General features: G+C 41.3%; 3 protein-coding genes and 1 long non-coding RNA gene across 6 annotated transcripts in view; 2 read left to right on the forward strand and 2 right to left on the reverse strand.

Moving 5' to 3' along the window:
- Nucleotides 1–22,946, forward strand: part of LOC145425797 (butyrophilin-like protein 2) — a 65,832-nt gene that overhangs the window by 34,243 nt on the left and 8,643 nt on the right. The window lies entirely within an intron of this gene.
- LOC145425785 (nuclear factor 7, brain-like) lies at nucleotides 665–2,934 on the reverse strand. Its single transcript, XM_080299153.1, has one exon. It carries the CDS (start codon nucleotides 2,500–2,502, stop codon nucleotides 1,114–1,116), a length of 1,389 nt encoding a protein of 462 aa, XP_080155279.1. The 5' UTR covers nucleotides 2,503–2,934; the 3' UTR covers nucleotides 665–1,113.
- On the forward strand, nucleotides 8,491–13,123 carry LOC145425810 (uncharacterized). Of its 2 annotated transcripts, XR_013906560.1 has the most exons (3): nucleotides 8,491–8,640; nucleotides 10,252–10,493; nucleotides 12,738–13,123. It is a non-coding gene; the product is annotated as an uncharacterized LOC145425810 (long non-coding RNA). The 2 variants fall into 2 exon arrangements; XR_013906559.1 differs by lacking the exon at nucleotides 8,491–8,640 and having other exon boundaries at nucleotides 9,826–10,493.
- Nucleotides 19,121–22,163, reverse strand: LOC113013728 (uncharacterized). Of its 2 annotated transcripts, XM_080299220.1 has the most exons (4): nucleotides 21,812–22,163; nucleotides 20,856–21,011; nucleotides 20,679–20,771; nucleotides 19,121–19,889 (listed from the first exon to the last, which is right to left on the reverse strand). In XM_080299220.1, the coding sequence occupies exons 2-4, from the start codon at nucleotides 20,925–20,927 to the stop codon at nucleotides 19,578–19,580; spliced, it is 477 nt and encodes a 158-aa protein (XP_080155346.1). In that variant the 5' UTR covers nucleotides 20,928–21,011; nucleotides 21,812–22,163; the 3' UTR covers nucleotides 19,121–19,577. The 2 variants fall into 2 exon arrangements, with proteins under 2 accessions (XP_080155346.1, XP_080155345.1); XM_080299219.1 differs by lacking the exon at nucleotides 21,812–22,163 and having other exon boundaries at nucleotides 20,856–21,681.

Below are 22,946 nucleotides of genomic sequence, written 5' to 3' on the forward strand. Positions count from 1 at the left end.
GCTGTGATTAATGGATGTTTCCCTGCATTTCTATTTTCACACACTTTATTTCTTACAGCAGGAAAACTGAACAGAATGTATGTAAGAGGTCAGAGTGAGGATGACGTCACTTAATACAGGAAATACATGTTTGTCTGTTTTGACGATGAAGGACTTCTTCAGCTCTGTAAACAGCTACACTTGAGAGGACAGAGGTGATTTCATGGATCAATAACAATGTGTTTATCAGCTTTCATCATCGCAGTGCAGACATGACGTCAGATCTATCAGAGTGAAGGCCGTCTCTCTGATGACGTCACAGAGCAGAGTCCTTCTGTCCAATAAAGGATCTCAGATCAGCTGCTGCCATCTTGTGGCCACAGTTGGTTACTGTCTCTGAAAGTTGTCTCATGTTTCCTGTTGTCCTGCTAACAAAGGCTGGAGCTCATCATGCTGAGAGGGCAGCAGCATTTTGTGGCTCTTCACACATGTTCATTATATTCTGATGGTCCTGGATGGAGACAAACTACAGATAAGTGTGTTCAGCCCAACTAGTTTATCTCATTACAGCAGTTTGATGTTTCCCTTTGAATCCCCCTGAAGATCCTGACAGTGAAGCACGTACATAATACTCCAGCCTTTCAACTCTGAGCTTATTTAGTTCTATTAATACACTGAAATCTCATTTGTGTCATGAAGAAAGTCTTTAATCAAACAGAATTCAAAGATCAGAAACATTTCATATATGGAGTTAAACATGAATCATTGTTTCAACAACATATTTATTGTTGTCATAAACAGACAAGAAGACAACAACAAACTGCTCCTCCCATTCAACACATGTCAGTCCATATCCCAGCAAACTAAATCATCTCCATTTACACATCAAATAGAAACATGAATCACTTGTAATGATTAGAAACTTGATAGAATTTCAAATCTAGTTTGGGGAGTCATTCAGTGAGAAACAGTGAAATGATTTTCCATGTGAAAAGGTGGACAGCAGAAACAGAAAGAAAGAGTGAAACTAAAAGAGAAACAAAGAGCTTTGGAACAACGAGGCAGCAGGAGGACAGCTGCAGTTTAACAGCTTCAACTCACTGACAGGAAACAACATTAGAAACATCATCATCCTCAACTCATCTGCTGCACTGACACTGACACCTTCAACGGACACACCTTCACTTTACCACCAGTGTTAATGTATGGAAACATCCTGTGAGTGAAAGTGTGTGTGAAGGTGTGTATGTGTGTGTTAGTATCAGGATCAGAGAACGACAGCTTTCCTCTGTTCCAGTCCAGATTCACTCTGATCCTCTGGAGCTTCTTCTCTACTGAGAGATCAGTGAGAGGAGCTGATGGTGACCATGCTGAGTATTTACCTTCATAGAACCGTATTCTCCATAATCCAGACTCTATGTCTCCCTTCCTCTGCCCAGACTCTGCTAACACACCCAGTTCCCACACTGTACTGTCTCCAACTTCAACATCCCAGCTGTGAGTCCCTGAGTTAAAGCCCTCAGAGCCCAGGACAGAGATGTAATAATCAAACCTCTCTGGATTATCAGGAAGCTGCTGCCTCTCTCCTCCTTCTCTCACACTGGTCAGATCTTCAGACAGGATGAGGTTTGGATGAGCAGTGTTTGGGTCCAGAATGAGAGGAGTGTAGGAGACCATGTCCTTCATGTTGTTCCAGATGTTGAAGGTCAGGTTGCCCAGGTGTTTGGCCTGGTCTATCAGAGCTCCTGAGGGCAGCTGTGGATCATCCAGCAGGGGGCAGCGCTGGACTCTTTCCACTGCAGCCTTGTAGTTGTGCAGGAATGAGACGTCTTCAGCTCTCAGCTCCTCCTCTGTGGCTCTGACTGTGTCTGAAAGAGCTGCTATCTCTCTGCTCAGAGCCTCCATCTTCTCCTTCATCATCCCACTCTTCTGCTCCTCTTCCTCCCTCAGTGCAGCCAGCCTGGCCTCCTCTTCCTCTGCTAGAAACTGCTGAAGCTTCTTAAACTGCTCCTTAATCTGCCTCTCTGTGTGTCGGGCCTGGACCTTAATGTGTTCTGCTGTTTGATCAAACTTCACTTGAACTTCTTCACAAACTTTTAACTTCTTCTTTAAGGGCTCCAGAGTTTCCTGAAGTTCCTTCTTGTGTTGTTGTGCAGCTTCATCGATGGGTCTGAATCTGTGATTGGTGTGTTTTTCTGAGGCACAGCAGACGACACACACTGGCTGCTGATGGTCCAGACAGAAGAGTTTGAGTTTCTCAGAGTGCAGACTGCAGAGAGCCTCTGAAGCTCTCTGATATCTCTCCTGTAAGAACGACTCACACAGGTTCTTTAAAGCTCGGTTTAAAGGTGGATCATAAACTGATATTTCCTTACAAACTGGACACTCGTGTGTTGGTCTCTCTCTCCACCATCTCTTCAGACAGTCTTTACAGAAGCTGTGGCTACATGACAGAAGAACAGGATCTCTGAAGACCTGCTGACAGACCGGACAGCAGAGATCCTCCTCTGATCTGGAAGCCATTGAGTCTGTGAGTGAAGCTGAAAACAGCAGACAGGAAGTACAGTCAGTCCTGGCTCCCCTCCCTCCTCTACCACCTTCACTGAAACTTCCTTTGAGTCGTGTTTTTGCTCAAACTCACATTCAGTGTGTGGAGCGTCAGCAGCTTGAAGCAGCAGTGTTGGAGTTTTCCACTTTTCTCTCCTGTAGCTGGACTCACTCAGAGGAAGCTGCTAGTTTGGTCTGAGCTCAGTCTGATCGTCTGTGCGTCTCTCTTTACTGAGGACGAAGAACTTCCTGTTTCCTGGTTTGTCACATTTGAGTGACGTGAGGGGAGGAGAAAATGTTGCTGTTTGACTTTTAACTAAGGTGTGTTTCAATCCTGCCTGCAGCTCAAAAGCTGTAAAACAGGTTTTGTGTCTTTTCACCTCCACAGGTCACAACATGAAACCTGTTGTGAAGTTTATAAAATAAAGTGTCACTCGGTGGTGCAGCTGTTTGTCAGCTTCTATTTTAGACTTTGTTCTGGTTCTTGTTCAGGTTCCCAGCAGTGGGAGTGTAATGCAGTCACACACACACACACAGGTGGTGTTCAGGTGGATTCACTTAGTTACAGACAGTGGTGTTATTTCCTGTAACTAAGGGTGTGTTTCACTCCAAAGTTCAGACATTAACCTGCCAGAAGTTGTAAAAGTTACTGATAAAGAGCTTTTATCTCAGAAAGCAGAAAGAAAAGAAATAAGTGTAAAGAGTGCAGCAAAATGTTTTAGTGTGAGCTGGTTCATCTGATCTGGTTGTGTAAAAGTCACTGCATGACACTGAGTTTTACTTCTGTCACGATTAGTGGAGCGGACTCAGGCGCAGACCACAAGTTTCTTCAAATCAAAAGTGAATTTATTTACAGTGTTCTCCACGGTGACACACACACACACACACACACACACACACACACACACACACACACAACGGTGTCTGGGAAAAAGGGGTTCCAGGGTCCGGGAGTGAAAGGGGTAGGAGTCCAGGGAGGGGAGATTTCCATACAGCCCTCGCAACCACACACAGCTCCTCTTCTTTCCTCCATCACTCTTGCTCAGTCACCGTGCACAGGGAAAACAGGTCCAGGGGAAATCTATACACAGACAGAGAAACAGTTAGTCTCCTGGTTCAGACGTACTCACGAACAAACTTTGCAGAGTGCAGGACGACTGACGCTGACGGCTCAACGATCCAGCGACGAGTAGAGCAGACTCGCCATCTTAAGTAGGACTCCAATTCTCATAATCAGCGGCAGGTGTGCTGATCATCTCCAGGTGCGTGGGCCAGGAGCAGGAGCCCATACTGAGCTCCGCCCCGGCAGGAGAAAGAGAGAGTGGGAGAGGACGAGAGAGAAAGGGAGAGCAGAGGCGAGAGAGGAGAATAAACAAAACAAAGCGCCTGACTGCTGTCAGCTGGAGAGGTGCGGGGACCATGACAACTTCTGTGTTACTGACACTCATCTCTGACTCAGAGAAACGATTTCTCCCCTGTGATGTTCACACAGTGGTGAGTTACATGTGTGTGGAATTTTTCACGTTTTATAGAATTAAATTTCCTCTTACTTTCTTTTTTGTTAACTTGAGTCACTGATCATTTAGAATAGAATAGAATAGAATTCAACTTTATTGTCATTGCACATGCACAGGTACAGGGCAACGAAATGCAGTTTGCATCCATCCAGAAGTGCTTTAGTGATATAGATATATTACAATATATATTAGCAATAATATAGATATGTGAGTATATTACAGAAATGGGTCTATTATGGTATGTTATAATGTACACGGTATGAAGTATGTTGTGAATATTCTATAACTATAAGTATGTACAGGCTGTAGTGAGTACAAGCTATGTACAGGATATGAACAGGATATAAATATGAAAAACTATACAGAATATGAAATAAATAACTTTACAGAATCTGAGATATACAGCTATACAGAAATGGGAACCATGCAAGTTGTAAACAGTTGTAGGATTAAAGATTATCGAATGTACAGAATGATTATTTACACAGAGCTATACAGTAGTGCAGTTAAGATAAGTGAGGGTGTAGATAGTTTCTACAGAGGCTATATAAAGTGCTAGTGGTTGTGAGTGGTGGTTCACTCCATGTTATTATTGTGTGTTTGAGGGTACAGTTGTCCATTGTGGGTGTGTGTATGTTCAGTCCATGAGTTTAACGTGGGTCAGATGTCAGGAGGCAGAGTTCAGGAGTCTGACAGCTGTGGGGAAGAAGCTGTTCCGGTACCTGGTGGTCTTAGTCCGGAGGCTCCTGTGGCGCCTCCCAGAGGGCAGGAGGGTGAAGAGTCCATGTGATGGGTGACTGGGGTCTTTGATGATTTTCCCAGCCCTTTTCAGACACCGCTTCCTGTAGATGTCTTTTATGGCAGGAAGTGGTGCTCCGGCGATGCGCTGGGCAGTTTTCACGACCCTCTGCAACGCCTTCCGGTTCGAGGCAGAGCAGTTCCCGTACCAGACTGTTATACAGTTGGTCAGGATGCTCTCGATGGTGCAGCGATAGAAGTTCACCAGGATGTCTGAGGACAGGTGGTTCTTCCTCAGAGTCCTCAAGAAGAAGAGGCGCTGGTGAGCCTTCTTGACCAGCTTGGAGCAGTTGGTCGTCCAGATGAGATCCTCGGAGATGTGGACTCCCAGGAACTTGAAGCTGCTCACACGCTCCACAGCCGTCCCCTTAATGTGGATGGGTGGATGTGGGTCAGCATTCCTCCTGTAGTCCACGATGAGCTCCTTGGTCTTCTCGGTGTTAAGCAGCAGGTTGTTTCTGTCGCACCACTCAGCCAGACGATCCACCTCCTCCCTGTAGGCGGCCTCATCGTTGTCACTGATGAGGCCAATCACCGTGGTGTCATCTGCAAACTTAATGATGGTGTTGGAACCATCAGCAGGTCTGCAGTCGTGGGTGAAGAGGGAGTAGAGGAAAGGGCTCATCACACAGCCTTGTGGTACACCGGTGTTCATTGTGATGGTAGATGAGCAGCGGTTATCCAGACTTTTGCAGTATTACAGAGTCTGGCAGTCTTTGCATGATGTCCACGTCACTGTAAGTTTCTAGCTGACTCTCAGGTGTGACAGGTGTGCCAGCAGGAAAGAGTAATAATAACCTGCATCCTGAGGTTTGTCATGCAGGATTAAAGGAGCCAGGCTTTGTTCACACAGCTAGGATTGTATTTTACACTGACCCTGGGTCAGTATAAGTATCATACAGTTCAAACGAAGCACTGAAACTTGCACATATTTATTATAGATGCACTAAAGAAAAATGGGATATTTAGAGTCAATCTGTGGCTGCGATTAAACACTTTACTGGAAACTTTATTAACCAGTAACTTCATCAGTCATGACAGAAGCTAATATTTCTGTGCTAACATCGTCTAAACCAGTGGTTCCCAAACTTTGTTTTGCTGGGCCCCCCTTTGTTTTACACCCCCCCCCCCCCCCCCCCCCCCCCCTTTGTGCGCATGAACACATCCTCCAACCACACACACCCATATTTTGCTCCATTGCATGTGGCTATTTTCACGCCACGCTGTGCGCCACGTTATTGTTGAGATGAATAGCAGAATGGCAGATAGAGACAAAATACTGTTAATCTTACCATCTTCAGGTTTTACACTCTTACATACACACACAGTTACTGTCCCTCCATTTAGAAAGGCAGAGGCGTCACGATGTGATTATTTTACTGTAGTTATTTTTTTTGATGTGTAATAATATTCAACATTACTATCAATGCATTTTCCAAAAAATGCCTCTCTGTGCAAAATGGGTTTAAAAACATAAACAACTGTAGGATCCTGTTTGTCCGTGATTTAAACAGCCCAGCGCTGCTCCTGATGAAGGGAAAACCAATCCTGCAGGGAGACCTACCTCGGCACTTGTGCAGGTGATTTTTCTCTTACTTTCTTTTTTCTGTTATTTACTAAAGAATCTGTCAAAGAAATAATGAATTCTCCACACGTGTTTGAAGGTTGCTGATACGTTCATCTAGCACAGACCTATTGCTGGAACGCCAAGACAATTCTACTACAATGGCAAAAACAAGACGCAAGTCACCAGAGCTCTTTGTGTTGCTCGTGCATGATGGAGAGAACTGTGACGAGCATCGTTCTCTCTGTTAAGGAATATATTCTAAAATACTTCTTCAGCAAAGACTCAGAGAAGAGAAACACACAGAATTTCTTGCAAGCAAGGGCAGTCTCCGGACTGAGAGACTCGCGCCTGAGAAACTGCCCCGGTCTTTATTTTATACTTCATTGGGTGGGTGTGTGTGTGTGTGTGGGGGGGGGGGGGGGGGGTCAGAGTGTGGCCCCATAAGATCTTCCCTAAACCTGCTGGTCTCAAAGTCCAGCAGTTCATCAAACCAAAAGGCACTTAGACTAAAACAGACATAGCTACGTTAATCCTACCATAAAACAATAAGACAAGGTACGACCTCTCTCATGCTCCTAGGATGTGGGGTGAACACCCTAGAATGTTACAGACCTCCTAGGATGAGACATTCTTTCAATATGCCACCAACTATATACTTCTACACACAAATGATTACATGCAGCATTCTACCATATGCAAACTTATATCACTAAAAGATTATACTGACTACTAAATACAATTTTCCATTGACACCCTCCAAGTAAGCAAATGAATGTTAACAGTCAAACATAGAAATTAACATTTGCAAAATCGTTCCAGCTTTGTGGTGCATCTCCTCCAGGTGTGTAAATCACACATGCAGAGTGGTTTGAGTTCCTCAGAGCTTCATAAATGTCTCTTCCAGTTGTTTCTATCACTGTCCATATGACCAGAGTCCAAATGTATGCAGACATGGGTATAACAAACACACCAGTTAGTTTTGCTGTTTGTCAATGTGGCTTTCAGTTATCTTCAAGGCTGCAGGCCTTTGTCAGCACTTGTTTTATGGCCTCTATCAACCCTCATCACCTCATTTCATGCATTCTTCCTGTGGGGAGATACTTATGACTCCTCTATTGTCCTTTCGTCTCTGCAGAAAACCTTTTTTGGAAAGGGTATTGGATTCAATGATTTTACTGCTGTTGTAACCCCACCTGTTGAGTCACTTCAGCAGTCTTGTTCATGATGCAAATGACAACAACAATGACACAAAGGAAGACCCTCTTCAGAGTGTCAAAGCATGCATAGCACAGTGACACAGCATTAGGTGATGTTCATAGGAAACTGCTGTCAGTCATTCCCCGTCACCACCATAGCTTCTGCTTTCTGTTCACACAATCATGATGCCATCCTTGAACTTCCTCTCTGCACTGTCGATTGGAGCTTGGAACGCTCCCCTCATCCTTCAGATCTCCATCTGTTGTCCACAATCTCCTCGTGATTACCTCTGGAAAGCCCCGTGGCACAGCTCTCCATCCAGTGCAGCTTTATGGTCATTGCTGTGGTTCCAGAATCTTCTCATGATGACCAGTAGGTCCCCAAACAGCATGACCTTTGACCTCAACCCCTGCCTGGGCTGTCAGCTATGGTCCCTACTTCTCGCTGGGTCTCTGAAGGTTTCTCAGGAGATTCCACCCTTGGGATCATTTCTTCCAGCAATGCTCTGCTGCACCTGCATCTCCTCACTAGAGGAAAAACTTCTATTTGGAAAACATGTCAACCATCATCAAACCAAAATTTCCTTTTAGTTCAGTGAACTTCACTTATCAAAAAATATAATTATTTATTATTTTTTAATTATATTATTCGTTTATCACATTTTCACTTTCACTTATTGGCCATCAAAGTGTTTATTATCTTTACCCAAATAATTGGAGCAGAACTTAAAATCTATAAGCTGTAAAAACTTTATATTTGAAGACTGAAAGAGACCCAGGAAGTGGTCACAGGACGAGGGTGACAGACTGTCTGAAGCAGTTAGAACAAGACAAGGCTGTTGGACCAGGTGTGCTTGCTTTTGAAATTGTGTCTTAATTCCACCTGTTTCACATTCAAGGGTCAGTTCTACAGGCAGGAACGTGGGTGTGCCGTGGGCTCCCCAGTTTCACCCATTGTGGGCAACTTGTATATGGAAGACGTGGGAAAGAGGGCTTTGCTATCCTACCCTGAAACACCACCAAGTCATTGGTTCAGGTATGTGGATGACACCTGGGTGAACACACAAAACCTCCATCTCTGGTTTCTTTGACTGGAGGTTGTTGAGGATTTGATGATTTCACAACACTGTATGTGATGTCACTGGTGATGTCATCTTCTCCATCTGCTGAAATGAGTTAAAGTAAACACTTTTATGATTTAAGAATCTAAATGGACCAAATTATGATGACAGAATGGAAACAAAATACCACGATGAATAAGAATGAATATGTACAAACCTTCAAGTTTCCTGTGAACACATCGTCTCACCAGCAGAACCAGTAACACCAGTAGAATCACAACATAGACTACATATAAGTAAATCTTATAAGGCTTACATGATTTACTCATGAAAGTGGCCACTTTCTCATTACTGTCATATATTGTTTTAGTAAGTAATTCAAAGAACTGTTTAGACGGAGCCAAAGTTCAGTAGAGATAGTTGTGATTGGGAAAGCTCAGAGATATTAAAAGAAGCACTGAGGCTCCATCCCCACCAGAGATGTGACACGCCTCGTCCCTTCGCTAGAATCTGTAGCGAGGGATTGGTTCACCAGAGACCTCGCTCCTGGCTGCTGCCCAGCACACATTGCACCCTGAAGATTCTTGTTTGTTTGCAAAGAAAATTAATATCACTCTCTCTGTCCAAATGCTGTACGTCCACGATTTTAGCTACTTTGTTAGGCTACTTTACTTTTCTAAGGCTTAAGTAAATTCAGGAGTGATCCCCAACAATGTCAGAGTAAGAATCTGCTTAGATACGATATTACTAAGATTTTCAGGGCCGAGTACAATAACCTCAGTTTTATCTGAATTAAGAAGCAGAAAGTTAGCGGCCATCCAGGTCTTTATGTCTTTAAGACATGTGTGTTATCTAGCTAACATGTAGTGAGTCGTTTAATCTTTAAATGACATTTGTAGAATTTGCCCACTTCCTCTCACCCACCAGTGAAAGGAGAGGAAAGGGAGAGAATCCTGTGCACACAGAAATGAAGAGCTGGCAGAATTCAATTCAATTCAATTTTATTTATATAGCGCCAAATCATAACAAAAGTTGCCTCAAGGCGCTTCATAGATACAGAGAAAAACCCAACAATCATATGACCCCCTATGAGCAAGCACTTTGGCAACAGTGGGAAGGAAAAACTCCCTTTTAACAGGAAGAAACCTCCGGCAGAACCAGGCTCAGGGCAGAAAGTGGACCCTCGAACAAATGCTCATCCTCTGAAAAGGTCTGCAAATGTTTTCACTGTCAGTAGCAGTAGTTTCCACTGAACCAAATAATCCTAAAAATGTTTTTAAACCTTAAACCTATGAAGGCTGCAGGCCACAACGTGCTGGTCAGGAAACAAAGTTGTTCTTCATATTACTAAAATGTTGGAGCTTGTGCCTCTTCAGATGTTTGCTCTTCTTACTTGCAAATAGCCGAGGGGAAATGCCCGAAACCTCAGTCCTGATTCCACAGCTTTATTACATCAGCCTAGTAGAAAATAATTTTTCACTATCAAATCAGGCCACCAGGGGGCGGAGCGGTCCCAGAAGTTCAGTCGTGAGTGATATCTAACCTCTCTTCTTCCTCGCAGCTCGTCTGATCGTGAGTCCCAACAGCTCTGATGTCTCTGAGGGAGATGTTGTGACTGTAATCTGTGAGGAGGACCAAAGCTTTTCTGATTGGACTGTGAGGAGAAACACAAGCAAACTGCAGAGGGCTGAGTGTGGAGATGGGCGGGGACAACAGCAACGTGATCAATCATGTTCAATCAGTACGCTGGTGCCTCACGACACCGGAGTTTACTGGTGTGAGTCCAGTAATGGTGCCATCAGTAACCTGGTTAATATCACAGTCACTGGTAAGCTGATCACTCTCACTTTACTTCTTATTGCATCCACAAATTGAGCTGAACATGCAGGTACATAGATTCTGTGCTGTTCTTCACTGATCACCTGCCTGACTGACAGAGTAATGAAGGACTTCCCTCCCTCGGTGCTTCTTAATGTGTGAGGATATTCTCCATTACTGAGTTAAGACTTCCTTATTTAGATCTAAGCTCTGGATTATCTTGCACGTCTCGTGGCTCCCAAATGTCTCTTAAGTTATTATCCTCTGTAGCCTCATACTTTAGCTTTACTTGGCAAATGTGAATGCTTTGTGTGCTGACAAACCCTTTTGCATGTAGTGTTTTTATGAAAAGCCTTATAATTGCCTAATTCTGTGTTTTTGTTCTGTTAGAAAAGCAGGCATTCTTACTGTTGTTTAATATTTTAATCAAACCTTTAAGTTTAATTCAGCACAAAAAGCCCCACTGTAAACAAATCCACAGAACAGAACCAAACTCAGCAGCCAAACAGTTTGTCCTCAGTGCAGGTCGACATTCAGAAAAACCAGCTGCCTCAGCTTGGATGGGCTGATGTGGTTTCTCCTTAGTATCTGCCCAGTTTTTGAGAAGACCCTCCAAAGGAACAGATGTTGCCACAATGCACAGTCTTCCCTCCATCACCTTCAACAGGTAGGGAAAGACTGTGGCCTTGGCCTCCCACCAGCTCTGTGGGCCTTCTTGTCATGGTCCTGGGTCGGTGACCCAGCGCTTTTAGTTATCATTTTCTAGTTTATGATGATGATGATTATTATTGTTTGAGTTCTGTGTGTTATATTTGGTCTGCCTTTGAGTCTGTCTCTGTCTGTCTATGGTGTCACCCCATCTGTTTGTGAATCTGTCTGTTTAGTTCAATGTCTTGTCTGGTTCCATGTGTCTGAGTTTCCTGTTTTATTGTGAAGGTTTGTGTCATATGTGAGTGTGCTCAGTTTACGTTTCCCCTGTCTCGTCAGCTGTGATTTCTCCCAGGTGTGTTCCCCTCCTGTCTCTCATCCCTTGATTACTGCCGTCTGTGTATTTAAGCCCTGTGTTTCTCTGTGTCAGTGTCGCGTCAACTAGCTGTGTGTTCTGCTTCTATGTTCCTAGTGTTTGGTCTCCTGCTCCAGTTTAGTGTTTCTTTCCAGTGTTTCAGTCCTTGGTTCCTCTGTTCTGACTTTTGGTTTTCTTTTGGTGAGTTTAGTTTGTACGAGGTTTTCCCAGCAATAAAGCTGCGCCTTAAGTTTCACTTCCGTGTCTGAGTTCTGCATTTTGGGTCCACCACTCCTGCTTGCCTGCCACACAGCGATTCATGACACTTCTCCTTGTTGGATGAGGGGCTCCTCAAGATAACATTTCATCTCCATCATAACATCAGCTGTAGTATTTCTCTTTGCAGCATCTCCTGTAGCTCTTTCATCAAAGAGGCTCCACACAGCAGACGTCTGTGGCTCCTCCTTCACTTGGCCCTGTAATGGTGGAGCTGGGTGGGAGTGCACTTTGCTGCTGCAGTTATTCTCTGAAGTGCCTCATCAACAGCTCTGTTGTCACTGAATGCAAGCTTTTTAAATCTACCATCCAGTGATGCAGCTTCTGAGTGGACGGTGTTGAACTCCACACACAGAAACTTTTCACACTCACTGCTAATTTTGTTTTACAGTGAAGCCACTCTGCTCTGCTAGTCCCAATATCTTTCACCTGCAGCAGATGCTGCTTCGTTTGCAGCTGTCAGTCATATTTCTGTGTTTTTGTGTCGCACTCTCCTCCACACTGCTGTCTGTCATCTCACAGGTATGATGTGCGGAGCGATGCTGAACTTCCAATCCCAGCGTTTCATGTTGCAGGATCAATTCCCATATGAAAATATCAATATCTAATTTGATTACATTTGTTTTTCATCATAAATATGACAGACAAAAGTAAATTCGGCAATTAGCGGGATGGTCTGCAATACCCTGTCAATAGGAACTACACTCACCACCTCTCATTCATGTGCGTGTTACGGCTCTGCAAGAGTGTGAGCCAATGAGAAACCAGAGGCACAAAACTTTAGACCACAAAACACACAATCTGATGTTGGTTTGTAAAGATGTTGCTGATGAGACTTTGTAGAAAGCAGCTGGTCTGAGTGATGTGATCAGAGTGCAGCAGATAATGTCTGACAGCAGTTTGAAGAGCAAATGGATTCTGTTCTGTTCTTCATCATCACCTACCTGACACCTCACACCTGTTTCTCACCTGCAGGTCACACAGGAGGATCTGTTGGACTGAAGGTCAGCCTGTCAGTTCCTGCTGTGCTTCTTGTTGCTGCTGTTTTCTTGATGTAGAGAAAACAAAAACAACAAAGAATCAGGATCCAGCCTCATGTTGAGCTGCAGCAAAATAAAATGTCTGAATCTTTTTAAATCAGCACTCTTAGTCTCCCGCTGGTGGTTTCAGCGTTGTCAGTGAACCTGGGGAACATGAGATGATGCTGGTAACAGAAATCAAAGGTAGTGAACAGCAGACAGGGATCAGCTGCAGGTTTAATACACGTCCTGAATTTGGTTTAGTTTGAAGTTTCTGTAAAATAAAACCAAACGTTGTGATTTGTCTCTTTATGAATAAAGTTGAATTGAATTTCTCTCTGAGCTCCTGCTTCTGTTGTCTGTCAGTGATTTTATCAGTTGGACATCAAGTAAAACTTTGCCTTTGGATAAAATGAAAACTGTGTTCACACAGTGTCTGTAAATCCACGGGTGAAAATAACACATGTAACATTCATACAAGTCCACGAGTGATTGAATGAAATGTGATCATGGAAAAATAAATTCAAAACTATTCAAGACTTTTACCATTAACTGTCATTCTATTATGAAGTAACAGGAAGGTAATAACACTATAATATAATAATAATAAAGAAAATTAAAAAATATGGTATAACAGAGCTCACTGCCTCACACTGTCGATAGCAGCATTTCTTTTTAACCTTATTTCATTTAAGGCTCAGACGATCATCTGTTTTCACTTAAAGTAGTCTAGCTCTGATATCACTTTAGCCTCTGGATGGAGGATTTGCTATGTTAACTTATAGATAATAAACTCAACGTATTACAGACCAAAACCAAACACGTCCGTAGTATAAGACTGGATTTAACTCCCTTCACACCTGTCTCGACACAACAGTCAGGTCAGTCCCTTCCCTTTTAAGAAATCCACCTTAAATGTATTTTAAATGTAAGTGATGCAAAATGAATTTAATATTTTATCTTTAGTTTGACAGGTAGCATCAGGTCAGATGGATGATGTTGGGTGAGATGGAGCAGACAGAGATGTCATCACAGCTGAGAGGAAGCAAAAGCCTCAACATCCAGGCTTAAAAGTGATGTAGGGAGCTAAAGCTAAAGCTCTGCTTTCTTTGTGTGCTTGTGCTAACAGCAACTAATGAGAAATGTGATGACAATTGTCCAGCTTTGTCCTTTTATATTCTACCAAATGTGAAGTGAACCTGTGGTTATACAGTAACGATAAGAGCATCTTTATTAGTCCCACATGTGGGAAATTTGTTTTGTTACAGCAGGAAGTGGACAGTGCAGTTACATAGCAAACATGAGAGAACCCTGGAATAGAATAAGAAACTGTACACAACTGTACCCAGTAGAATAGAATAGAATGATAGGATAAAAATAGAATACACATGCTATATACAACTGAGTACAAATACAACGTTGTCAGAAAAAGAGTATTACACTTAGTCCTATTGCACATGTGCACTGTAAAAACGATAACTAGTAATTGTTGATTTGATTAAAGTTTTCAAATTAAACTGACTTAGAAATAAAACTTTCCATTTACAACCTAAAAAAGCTTGTCTGCCCAACAAATTTCTTCCATTGTTGTCCTAAGATTTTCTAGAGAGCATAACAAAGATTATCAACTTTTGAGTAGATTTTTTGAGTCAAGTTGGGAACCAGTGGGAAACCCCGTAGATGACTTGCACACGTGGTGAACAAGTTTGAACTAGACCACACGAGCCTGAGCAGACCTGAGCTGTGTGATAGATAGTGGTTTGTCAATGTGTTCTGGACTGAAAACCTGCTAAGAAAATTTGAAGAAACGTGGCCAAAGTTGGATGGAAATTACAATTTTTCGACCATTACGGATTTTACCTGGTCTGAAGTTGGAGTGTATTTTTTGACCATTTTTTGGACAGGACAAGCTGACTATTTTCCCTAGCAGGTAAGCTAACGAGATCTATTATTAGGATTTTCTACAAGCGCCTAGTTTGCATCCTCCTCAGGACCCAGGAGGGTGGATTGAGTCAAACACTGGAAAAAAGGCAAACAATAACATATTTAAGTTATCTAAGTGACTTATATATCATGTTTAAGCTAGCGAAGGACCGCGCGGGAGGGGGGGGGGGTGAAAATGATATGCCAGCTAGCTATCGAAGCCGGTGGTAACAGACGTCTCCGAAAACGTAGAAGCATTTTTGCAAATATGTGTTGTCTTAATAAACTGAGCAGATATTTGAAATTTACACAGCTACATTCTCACCTGAAAATATCTTAAAAGTTTACTTTGTGACCCAGAAAGGGTAATAAGAGTAATATTAAAACTAAGTGGCTGCCGCCATTGTTGGAAACTAGAATCGGCTGGGCCGCGCTATGAATTCTGGCATGGGGTTGGCCACGAAGGATACACCTGACCATCCTTCAAAGCTGTGGAAAGTATTTTATTGTTTTGAGAGCCTTTTTGTTGGTGGAGTATTGATTTTATGTACAATTCCACAGGTAGACGCGATCTGTACTGTCCGACTTTGCACATGCGCAGTAAGGATCAGGAAGTCCGATCTGTAACTCGTTTTTTTTTCCTGTTTTTTTTTCTACGTTATATTGAAATGTTTCATTATTGCAAACATTTTTTCTCAGGCGGAGAGAGGTCGTGGAGTGTCAGCCTGTGGTGTCCAGTGTGTGTGTCCAGGAGAGATGACCTGCGCTGTTTTACTCTGAGGAGGTAAGACTGTCCTAATTTATTTATAATTTAATTATTATTCAAATTGGGCATGATTTATACTAGATTGATTATATTGAAGTAGTACAGTATTTGCTGGGGTAATATTGTGCTACTATTCCAGTCAAGACCCTTGCCAGTGTTACATTGAAATCCTTACCCTGAACCTTTCTTTACACCGAAAATGTGTAAGGAAATTTCTTTCAAGAAAAGATTCCCCATGCTAAATCGAAATTGTTGTCTGTCAGTGATTTTATCAGTTGGACATCAAGTAAAACTTTGCCTTTGGATAAAATGAAAACTGTGTTCACACAGTGTCTGTAAATCCACGGGTGAAAATAACACATGTAACATTCATACAAGTCCACGAGTGATTGAATGAAATGTGATCATGGAAAAATAAATTCAAAACTATTCAAGACTTTTACCATTAACTGTCATTCTATTATGAAGTAACAGGAAGGTAATAACACTATAATATAATAATAATAAAGAAAATTAAAAAATATGGTATAACAGAGCTCACTGCCTCACACTGTCGATAGCAGCATTTCTTTTTAACCTTATTTCATTTAAGGCTCAGACGATCATCTGTTTTCACTTAAAGTAGTCTAGCTCTGATATCACTTTAGCCTCTGGATGGAGGATTTGCTATGTTAACTTATAGATAATAAACTCAACGTATTACAGACCAAAACCAAACACGTCCGTAGTATAAGACTGGATTTAACTCCCTTCACACCTGTCTCGACACAACAGTCAGGTCAGTCCCTTCCCTTTTAAGAAATCCACCTTAAATGTATTTTAAATGTAAGTGATGCAAAATGAACTTAATATTTTATCTTTAGTTTGTCAGTTAGCATCAGGTCAGATGGATGATGTTGGGTGAGATGGAGCAGACAGAGATGTCATCACAGCTGAGAGGAAGCAAAAGCCTCAACATCCAGGCTTAAAAGTGATGTAGGGAGCTAAAGCTAAAGCTCTGCTTTCTTTGTGTGCTTGTGCTAACAGCAACTAATGAGAAATGTGATGACAATTGTCCAGCTTTGTCCTTTTATATTCTACCAAATGTGAAGTGAACCTGTGGTTATACAGTATACGATAAGAGCATCTTTATTAGTCCCACATGTGGGAAATTTGTTTTGTTACAGCAGGAAGTGGACAGTGCAGTTACATAGCAAACATGAGAGAACCCTGGAATAGAATAAGAAACTGTACACAACTGTACCCAATAGAATAGAATAGAATGATAGGATAAAAATAGAATACACATGCTACATACAACTGAGTACAAATACAACGTTGTCAGAAAAAGAGTGTTACACTTAGTCCTATTGCACATGTGTGTGTTTGATCAGCTGCAAAGTCTTTGTGGTGGAGTCTGACAGCAGAGGGGAGGAAATCTCTCCGCCCACATCGTGGGTGCTGCAGCCACTGAAGGAGCTGCTCTGAAGCGCTATAAAGGTTTGTGATGATCAATACAGGTTTACAGCTCAGATCATACTGAGTTCATTATGACTGATATAAATATGTGATAGAATAATAATAAATCGAGTAAATTGTGATTGACAAACAGTTTTAAAGAGAAAGTTTGTTAGTTTAAATTGTGTGAAAGGTCAGAGATGGAGAGAACACCAGGCTGGGGCTGAATATCAGTGTATTACATGCAAATCTGATTGGATGACAGGACAGAGCATAAACTGAAGCTGGCATGGATGTTCTGGGTCTCCTGCCTCTGTGAGATCAGCAGGTCAAAGATTCAATAGCAAAACTTGGTTGTTCCAGCAGCGACGCCGAGGGCAGTGAGCTCTAAAAGCCTCCCAGATGAAAACGTGCCCGATCGAGAGGTGATCTGCTGCTGATGGGTGACGAACCTACTCAGGTCTCCAGCTCTTATCAGAGGAGGCAGTGAAGACACCTGAGCTTCAAGGCAGTCAGGCTGGGCGAGTCTGTGATTACATACTTTTATCTAAGTACAATCTGAGTATTTTACCTGTAAGTAATCTTACAGTATTATGTTATATTGTGAGTCCTTCTTACAGATCTTCCTAGGTTGAAAATGAAACAGTACTAAATGTAACAAGTAGACAGCAGCACTGAAGTCATCAGTTTAATGGACACAGAGGAAGCTTTTCAAAGGCTTAAGAAGAATAACATGATGCTAGAACATCACATTTTATAATATGACAGTAAAAATAACTCACAGAGATCATCTTCTATGTTTTCCTCCATAAGGGCGGCGAGCCTGGGTCCAGCTATTTGAGTGGTGTCTTGTTTTGGTGAAGCTTTTAAATTGCTTGGCCTTTGAGGCCTGCATGGAGCTCAGGCTGACACTAAGCACAGAAAAGGCCCACAGTGGGTGCACACACAGGATACAGATCTGTCAGGTCATGATCAACAACCACTGATCAAAGCCCACTGATCTCTGACCTCCCAGCCCATTCTTCCTTCAGTGGGCTGCTTTCAGTCATTATGCAAATGTTCTGTTTATAAGATTGAGGAAACCTGCAGTCAGCTGAGACTGAAGAAGTCACCTGGATGAGTGACGAAACGTTTCTCCCACAAAACGCTGCGTCCAGATGAACAGAATCAACTTTTGGAGATTTACTTACCTGGATGATTGAGCATGCATCAAGACGTTTGGCAGCTGTAGCAGTCGTGGAAAATTCCCTCTGTGGCAGAAAATCTCACAGATACAGTCTTGATACCAATAGATGGATAAAAACTGGAGGAAATCCTCAGAGGCCGTGAAAACTCCTAAATGGAAGTAGCTTCTTCTGCTGGGTCTATTCTGTTGGTCTGAGACTGGCTTCCCTTCATTGGCTTCCTGTTAAATCCAGAATTGAATTCAAAATCCTGCTCCTCACATACACTCAAAAAAATAAGTCATTGGATGAACTCAATTGGACTGATGGCAGGTTTTCCACGTAATACATCTATTTTGGTCCAACCTAATCTACATACATCATGACAATTCAATTACATTGAGTCAGTAGAACACAATTTCGTAAATACTGCTAAAATGAAAAAAAGTACATTAAAATGATGCGAAAGGTTTTGGTTGGTCCAACTCAATACAATGTCATTCACTTGAGCTAGATTTTCATTGCATTGAAATCATTATTTTGAGTTCAACTAAATCATAATTTTCATTACCAGAAAACTAATTTAATTATTAAAATAATGACAAAATGAATTTGTTTTTACAACTCAGGTTTATTCACTTGAATTAAAAGCAGAAACAGAATATTTTGTAAATAAACATACATGTCACATGGTCAAATCAACCTTAACAAAAATCAAAGTGCTCACAAAAAAGTGCTGACGTACATTTGTAATGAATGTCAAATCTGAATAGCACACACCTCTGTACTACTAGGCAATACTGAAAACAAACTGGAATCTGTAAAATCAGATTTCACTTCAGAATCATTGTATATATTTATAGTGACACTTGCAAATTCACAATGATAACCTAAACATAAACATTGCAATTCACACCATAGTATGGCAGTCACTGAAGATTTGAAACAACCCAACAATACATAAATACACACATATATACATATATATATATATATATATATATATATATATATATATATATATATGTATATATGTGTGTGTGTGTGTGTGTGTGTGTGTGTGTGTGTGTGTGTGTGTGTGTGTGTGTTTTCATGACGAACATTTTTCTGTTACCAAGGGGGAGGTATTTTAATAAAAAAAAAATCTTTCAACTTTACTTCTCCAATGTTTACATGTAAACATTTACAAGCTTATAAGAACGGGAAGACCAACTTTAAAACACTGGAAGACACAAAACTTGTCAACATTTTTCTATTACCTTTGCAAATCCCAAAAGCAATCAAAAAGAAAATGGTGGTTACAACCATGAAACTTTTTCTGAGCTAAATCCCCAGTCCTTTCATCCATCTATAGTAGTACAGATTAAAGGTCACATCACTCACAACCGAACAGCAGACAAAAATAGACAACTTCCATTTGGCCAAAAAAAAGAAAGAAAAAAAGGTCACAGTTTGAACAAAAGATATAAAAAGGCCAAAATCAACTTTTGTGCTGGGTCTTGTTTGCCTAAGCAAACATCTTCATTTTCATTTGCTGCATCTTTGTACTGAGCCTTTGTCCATCCAGATTCATCAAAATCTTCTGACAGAACTCAAAAGTGTACTTGTAGTCATTTGGATAGCTCAGATCAAGTGCATAAATCAGTCCAAAGAGGACGATGAATGCCATGATGACACTACCGAGGTTGTTCATAACTGTAGTACCTTCAATGACAACTCCAACATCCTCTGGCTCCTGAATCCCTTCTCTTCTGATGGTGTAAATGCCCATGACAGTTGCTGCAGTGGACCTCAACCGTTCATCCTCAGTGGAGGAGGTCTGAAAAACAGGTTGTTTCAGGTTTAAGGGCTCTGTCACTTGGAAGGGGACATATTATGCAAAACTCAGCTTTTGTATCCTTTTGTGCTGAAACATAGGTCTCTACCGCCTCTATAAACACTCCAAACATAAATAAAACCCGTCAATCTGTTTCCTATCCATAGTTTGGGTTCAGGTATTATGTACCTCCCTTTGGGAGGGGCTTGATATAGAGCAGCAGCTCCTCCAGTGTCTATCAGTGTGTGTGTGTGTGTGTGGGCTGGGTCAATTTCCCTTATTTCATCACAATTGGGAACCTTTTGAAACAGCTTGTTTTATGCACATTATTCCTGAAACCAGGAGATTGCTGTAATGGCAGTGACACTAGTTAGTGTCTTGATGCAATCTGCTGTGTTCCTTATAATGAAGACTTTTTACTAATTGGCATAATAAACTGAACTCCATTGGAGTGTTTACTTTCTGAAGTGCCTTGAGATGACTGTTGTTGTGATATACCGCTATATAAATAAACTGAATTGAAACACTGACAGAAAATGGATGAATGTTTTGTCCACATTTACTGTGTTTATAGAGGCAGTAGATACCTACATGGCAGCACCAAAAGAATGAACAATTGAATTTTTGCTGAAACTATCCCCTTAAAAAGTGCTCTCCAGTGCAAGTTTCAACAATGACTATTAAGAATAATACTATTTCACAATTATATTGTCTCTTTTGAATATATGAGGATTTTGTGTGCGATGAACCTAACTCAAATTGAATCTAGAAAAGAAGGTGTGATAAGCGTACCAGATACTCCTTGAACAGTAGGTCTGGATCTTCATTAAAGTAGATCACCAGGCTTTTAAGAGTATGCTCCCTCTTTATGTCGATGTCATCATACTAATGCAAGGGTGGAAAAAAAATGGTGAAAAAAATGGAATTGATTGATTGCATTTAATTGATGGGTTTATCATTAGTACTGACCAAACTACTGATCGCCATGATATCCTTGATCTTTTGGCCCTTTGCTCCTTTGCTCCCCTGAAAAATTTGCATCAGCTTATCTGTTAAATTGTCCAGCTGAGCCAAGAACTTCGCCTGCAGGGGTTTTGTAGTGATCTGCAGGAACTCTGCATTCACCTGGAAATAAAACATACATAAATATAGTAAACTAGAAGTTTAAATACAGACTGCTGAATCAACACACTGAAAGTTGCTAAACATTTGAACCATCAGTGAAGTTTGTCAAGACCTAAACTGTTTTTAGCTGAGTTTAGGAATATATCGCCACCTGTTGCTTTGGCATGTTCCTAGCAGCGTTTTCCTTCATTTTTGCGTTTACCTGTGGACGGGATTATTTTTTAAAACGAAAACGGAAAATCTCCGTTTTCAAAAATACCTGTGTAAGTGTGGACGTAGCCGAAATCTTTTATAATAATAAATAGGTTTGAACGTCATGGGAGTGCGCATTGTGCTGCCTGCAGTTACTCTTCCGGCCACATGGTTCGCTTTTGGTAGCACCCTCAGTAAACTATGTAGTGCTTTTAAAGACACCTCAAAACGATACTTTCTACTAGAAAATGGCATATAATAATAAACACAGAATACCATATTTTTAGATTATAAAAAGAAAACAGTAAGAAAGAAGTTAGCTATAGGACATCATCTTTCATTGAGCACAATGGCTAGCTGCTAATAAGCTAGCACACGCTCCGACTTAAAAGTTGGCAGCTACACAATTTCTCCTCTAAAACAAGGCACTTTTGAAAAGACCTGGCTATATTGTAAAAAAAAATAGTATTCAAGCAGAGAAGAGAATGGTAGCACCACCAAAAGTTCAAAAAACAACTGTTACAAGCTTCTATGATAAATAGCATTATAGATTTAGCTGATAAAGAAATACACAATTGGATATATGAAAAAATAATATGTTACCTTACCTGAAGGTGTAGTTTTATCCAAAAAGTACAGAGAGGCCAAGAGCAGCTGCATTCATTTAGGTGATCCTGAAAGAGCGCAAAATTTTCTAAGAAGGCGGACCGTTGTGTAACTCAATAACTTTGTGTTCTTGTGACAAAGACTGCTTTGAGAGAAAATAATTTAGGTTCACCACACGAATAATAATTGCAGTAACGCTGGAGTGCTACATTTGCGTTGAATGAGATTAAAAATAATGTTTAAGCTTAAAGAGGGGCTTGAATTTATTTCTTTGAGTTTACAAATACTTAAGTGCAAAAATGTACTCCTCCTACCCCCAGTGCCCCAACAAACTCATTCATTTTGTGTTCAGAATCAGCCCTTGCTGGTTTTGAATAATTTTAGGTTTACACAAAGAAAATCAAATTAATTTGGTATTTTTTAATTGCATTTGTGAACAACTAACATAATTTGCATGTGTACTTTGAAAGGAGGACCTGAATCTGTTTTTTGAGTGTACAAGGTCTTAAATAATCAGGCCCCATCTTATCTTAATGACCTTGTAGTACCATATCACCCTATTAGAGCACTTCGCTCTCGCTCTGCAGGCCTACTTGTTGTTCCTAGAGTATTTAAAAGTAGAATGGGAGGCAGAGCCTTCAGTTTTCAGGCCCCTCTTCTGTGGAACCAGCTTCCAGTTTGGATTCGGGAGACAGACACTATCTCTACTTTCAAGATTAGGCTTCAAACTTTCCTTTTTGCTAAAGCATATAGTTAGGGCTGGACCAGGTGACCCTGAATCCTCCCTTAGTTATGCTGCAGTAGACGTAGGCTGCCGGGGATTCCCATGAAGCATTGAGATTTTCCTTTCCTTTCCTTTATGGTTATGTAAGTTCCAGCTGGAAGGTGATCATCGGTTGGAGATTGAATGGGGACGACTACAAGACTGGTTGTCCCTACCTATGCCCCATTTCCAATCAGGCTGTGCTTACTTGTGTGATGAAGTTTCTGCATCTACAAGAGCTAAATTAGTTTTTTGTAGAAATTATTATTATTGTAATTAATTATACATTTTTGTAGCTGTAGGAGTGGGAAGCCTTTTACGTCATTTTTGTTTCCTTTCTACAAGGCTTTGTTTGTTGTGTTAGATGTGTCCCT

This window comes from Astatotilapia calliptera, chromosome 3 (assembly GCF_964374335.1).
Source record: "Astatotilapia calliptera chromosome 3, fAstCal68.1, whole genome shotgun sequence".
NCBI lineage: Eukaryota > Metazoa > Chordata > Actinopteri > Cichliformes > Cichlidae > Astatotilapia > Astatotilapia calliptera.

Coding starts and splice junctions, on each gene's coding strand:
- LOC113013728 (XM_080299219.1), bottom strand. CDS start 21,026: ATGTTTTATTTCCAGGTGAATGCAGAGTTCCTGCAGATCACTACAAAA. Junction 20,772..20,855: donor TCATGGCGATCAGTAGTTTG/GTCAGTACTAAT, acceptor CCCTTGCATTAG/TATGATGACATCGACATAAA. Junction 19,890..20,678: donor TACTGTTCAAGGAGTATCTG/GTACGCTTATCA, acceptor CCTGTTTTTCAG/ACCTCCTCCACTGAGGATGA.
- LOC145425785 (XM_080299153.1), bottom strand. CDS start 2,502: ATGGCTTCCAGATCAGAGGAGGATCTCTGCTGTCCGGTCTGTCAGCAG.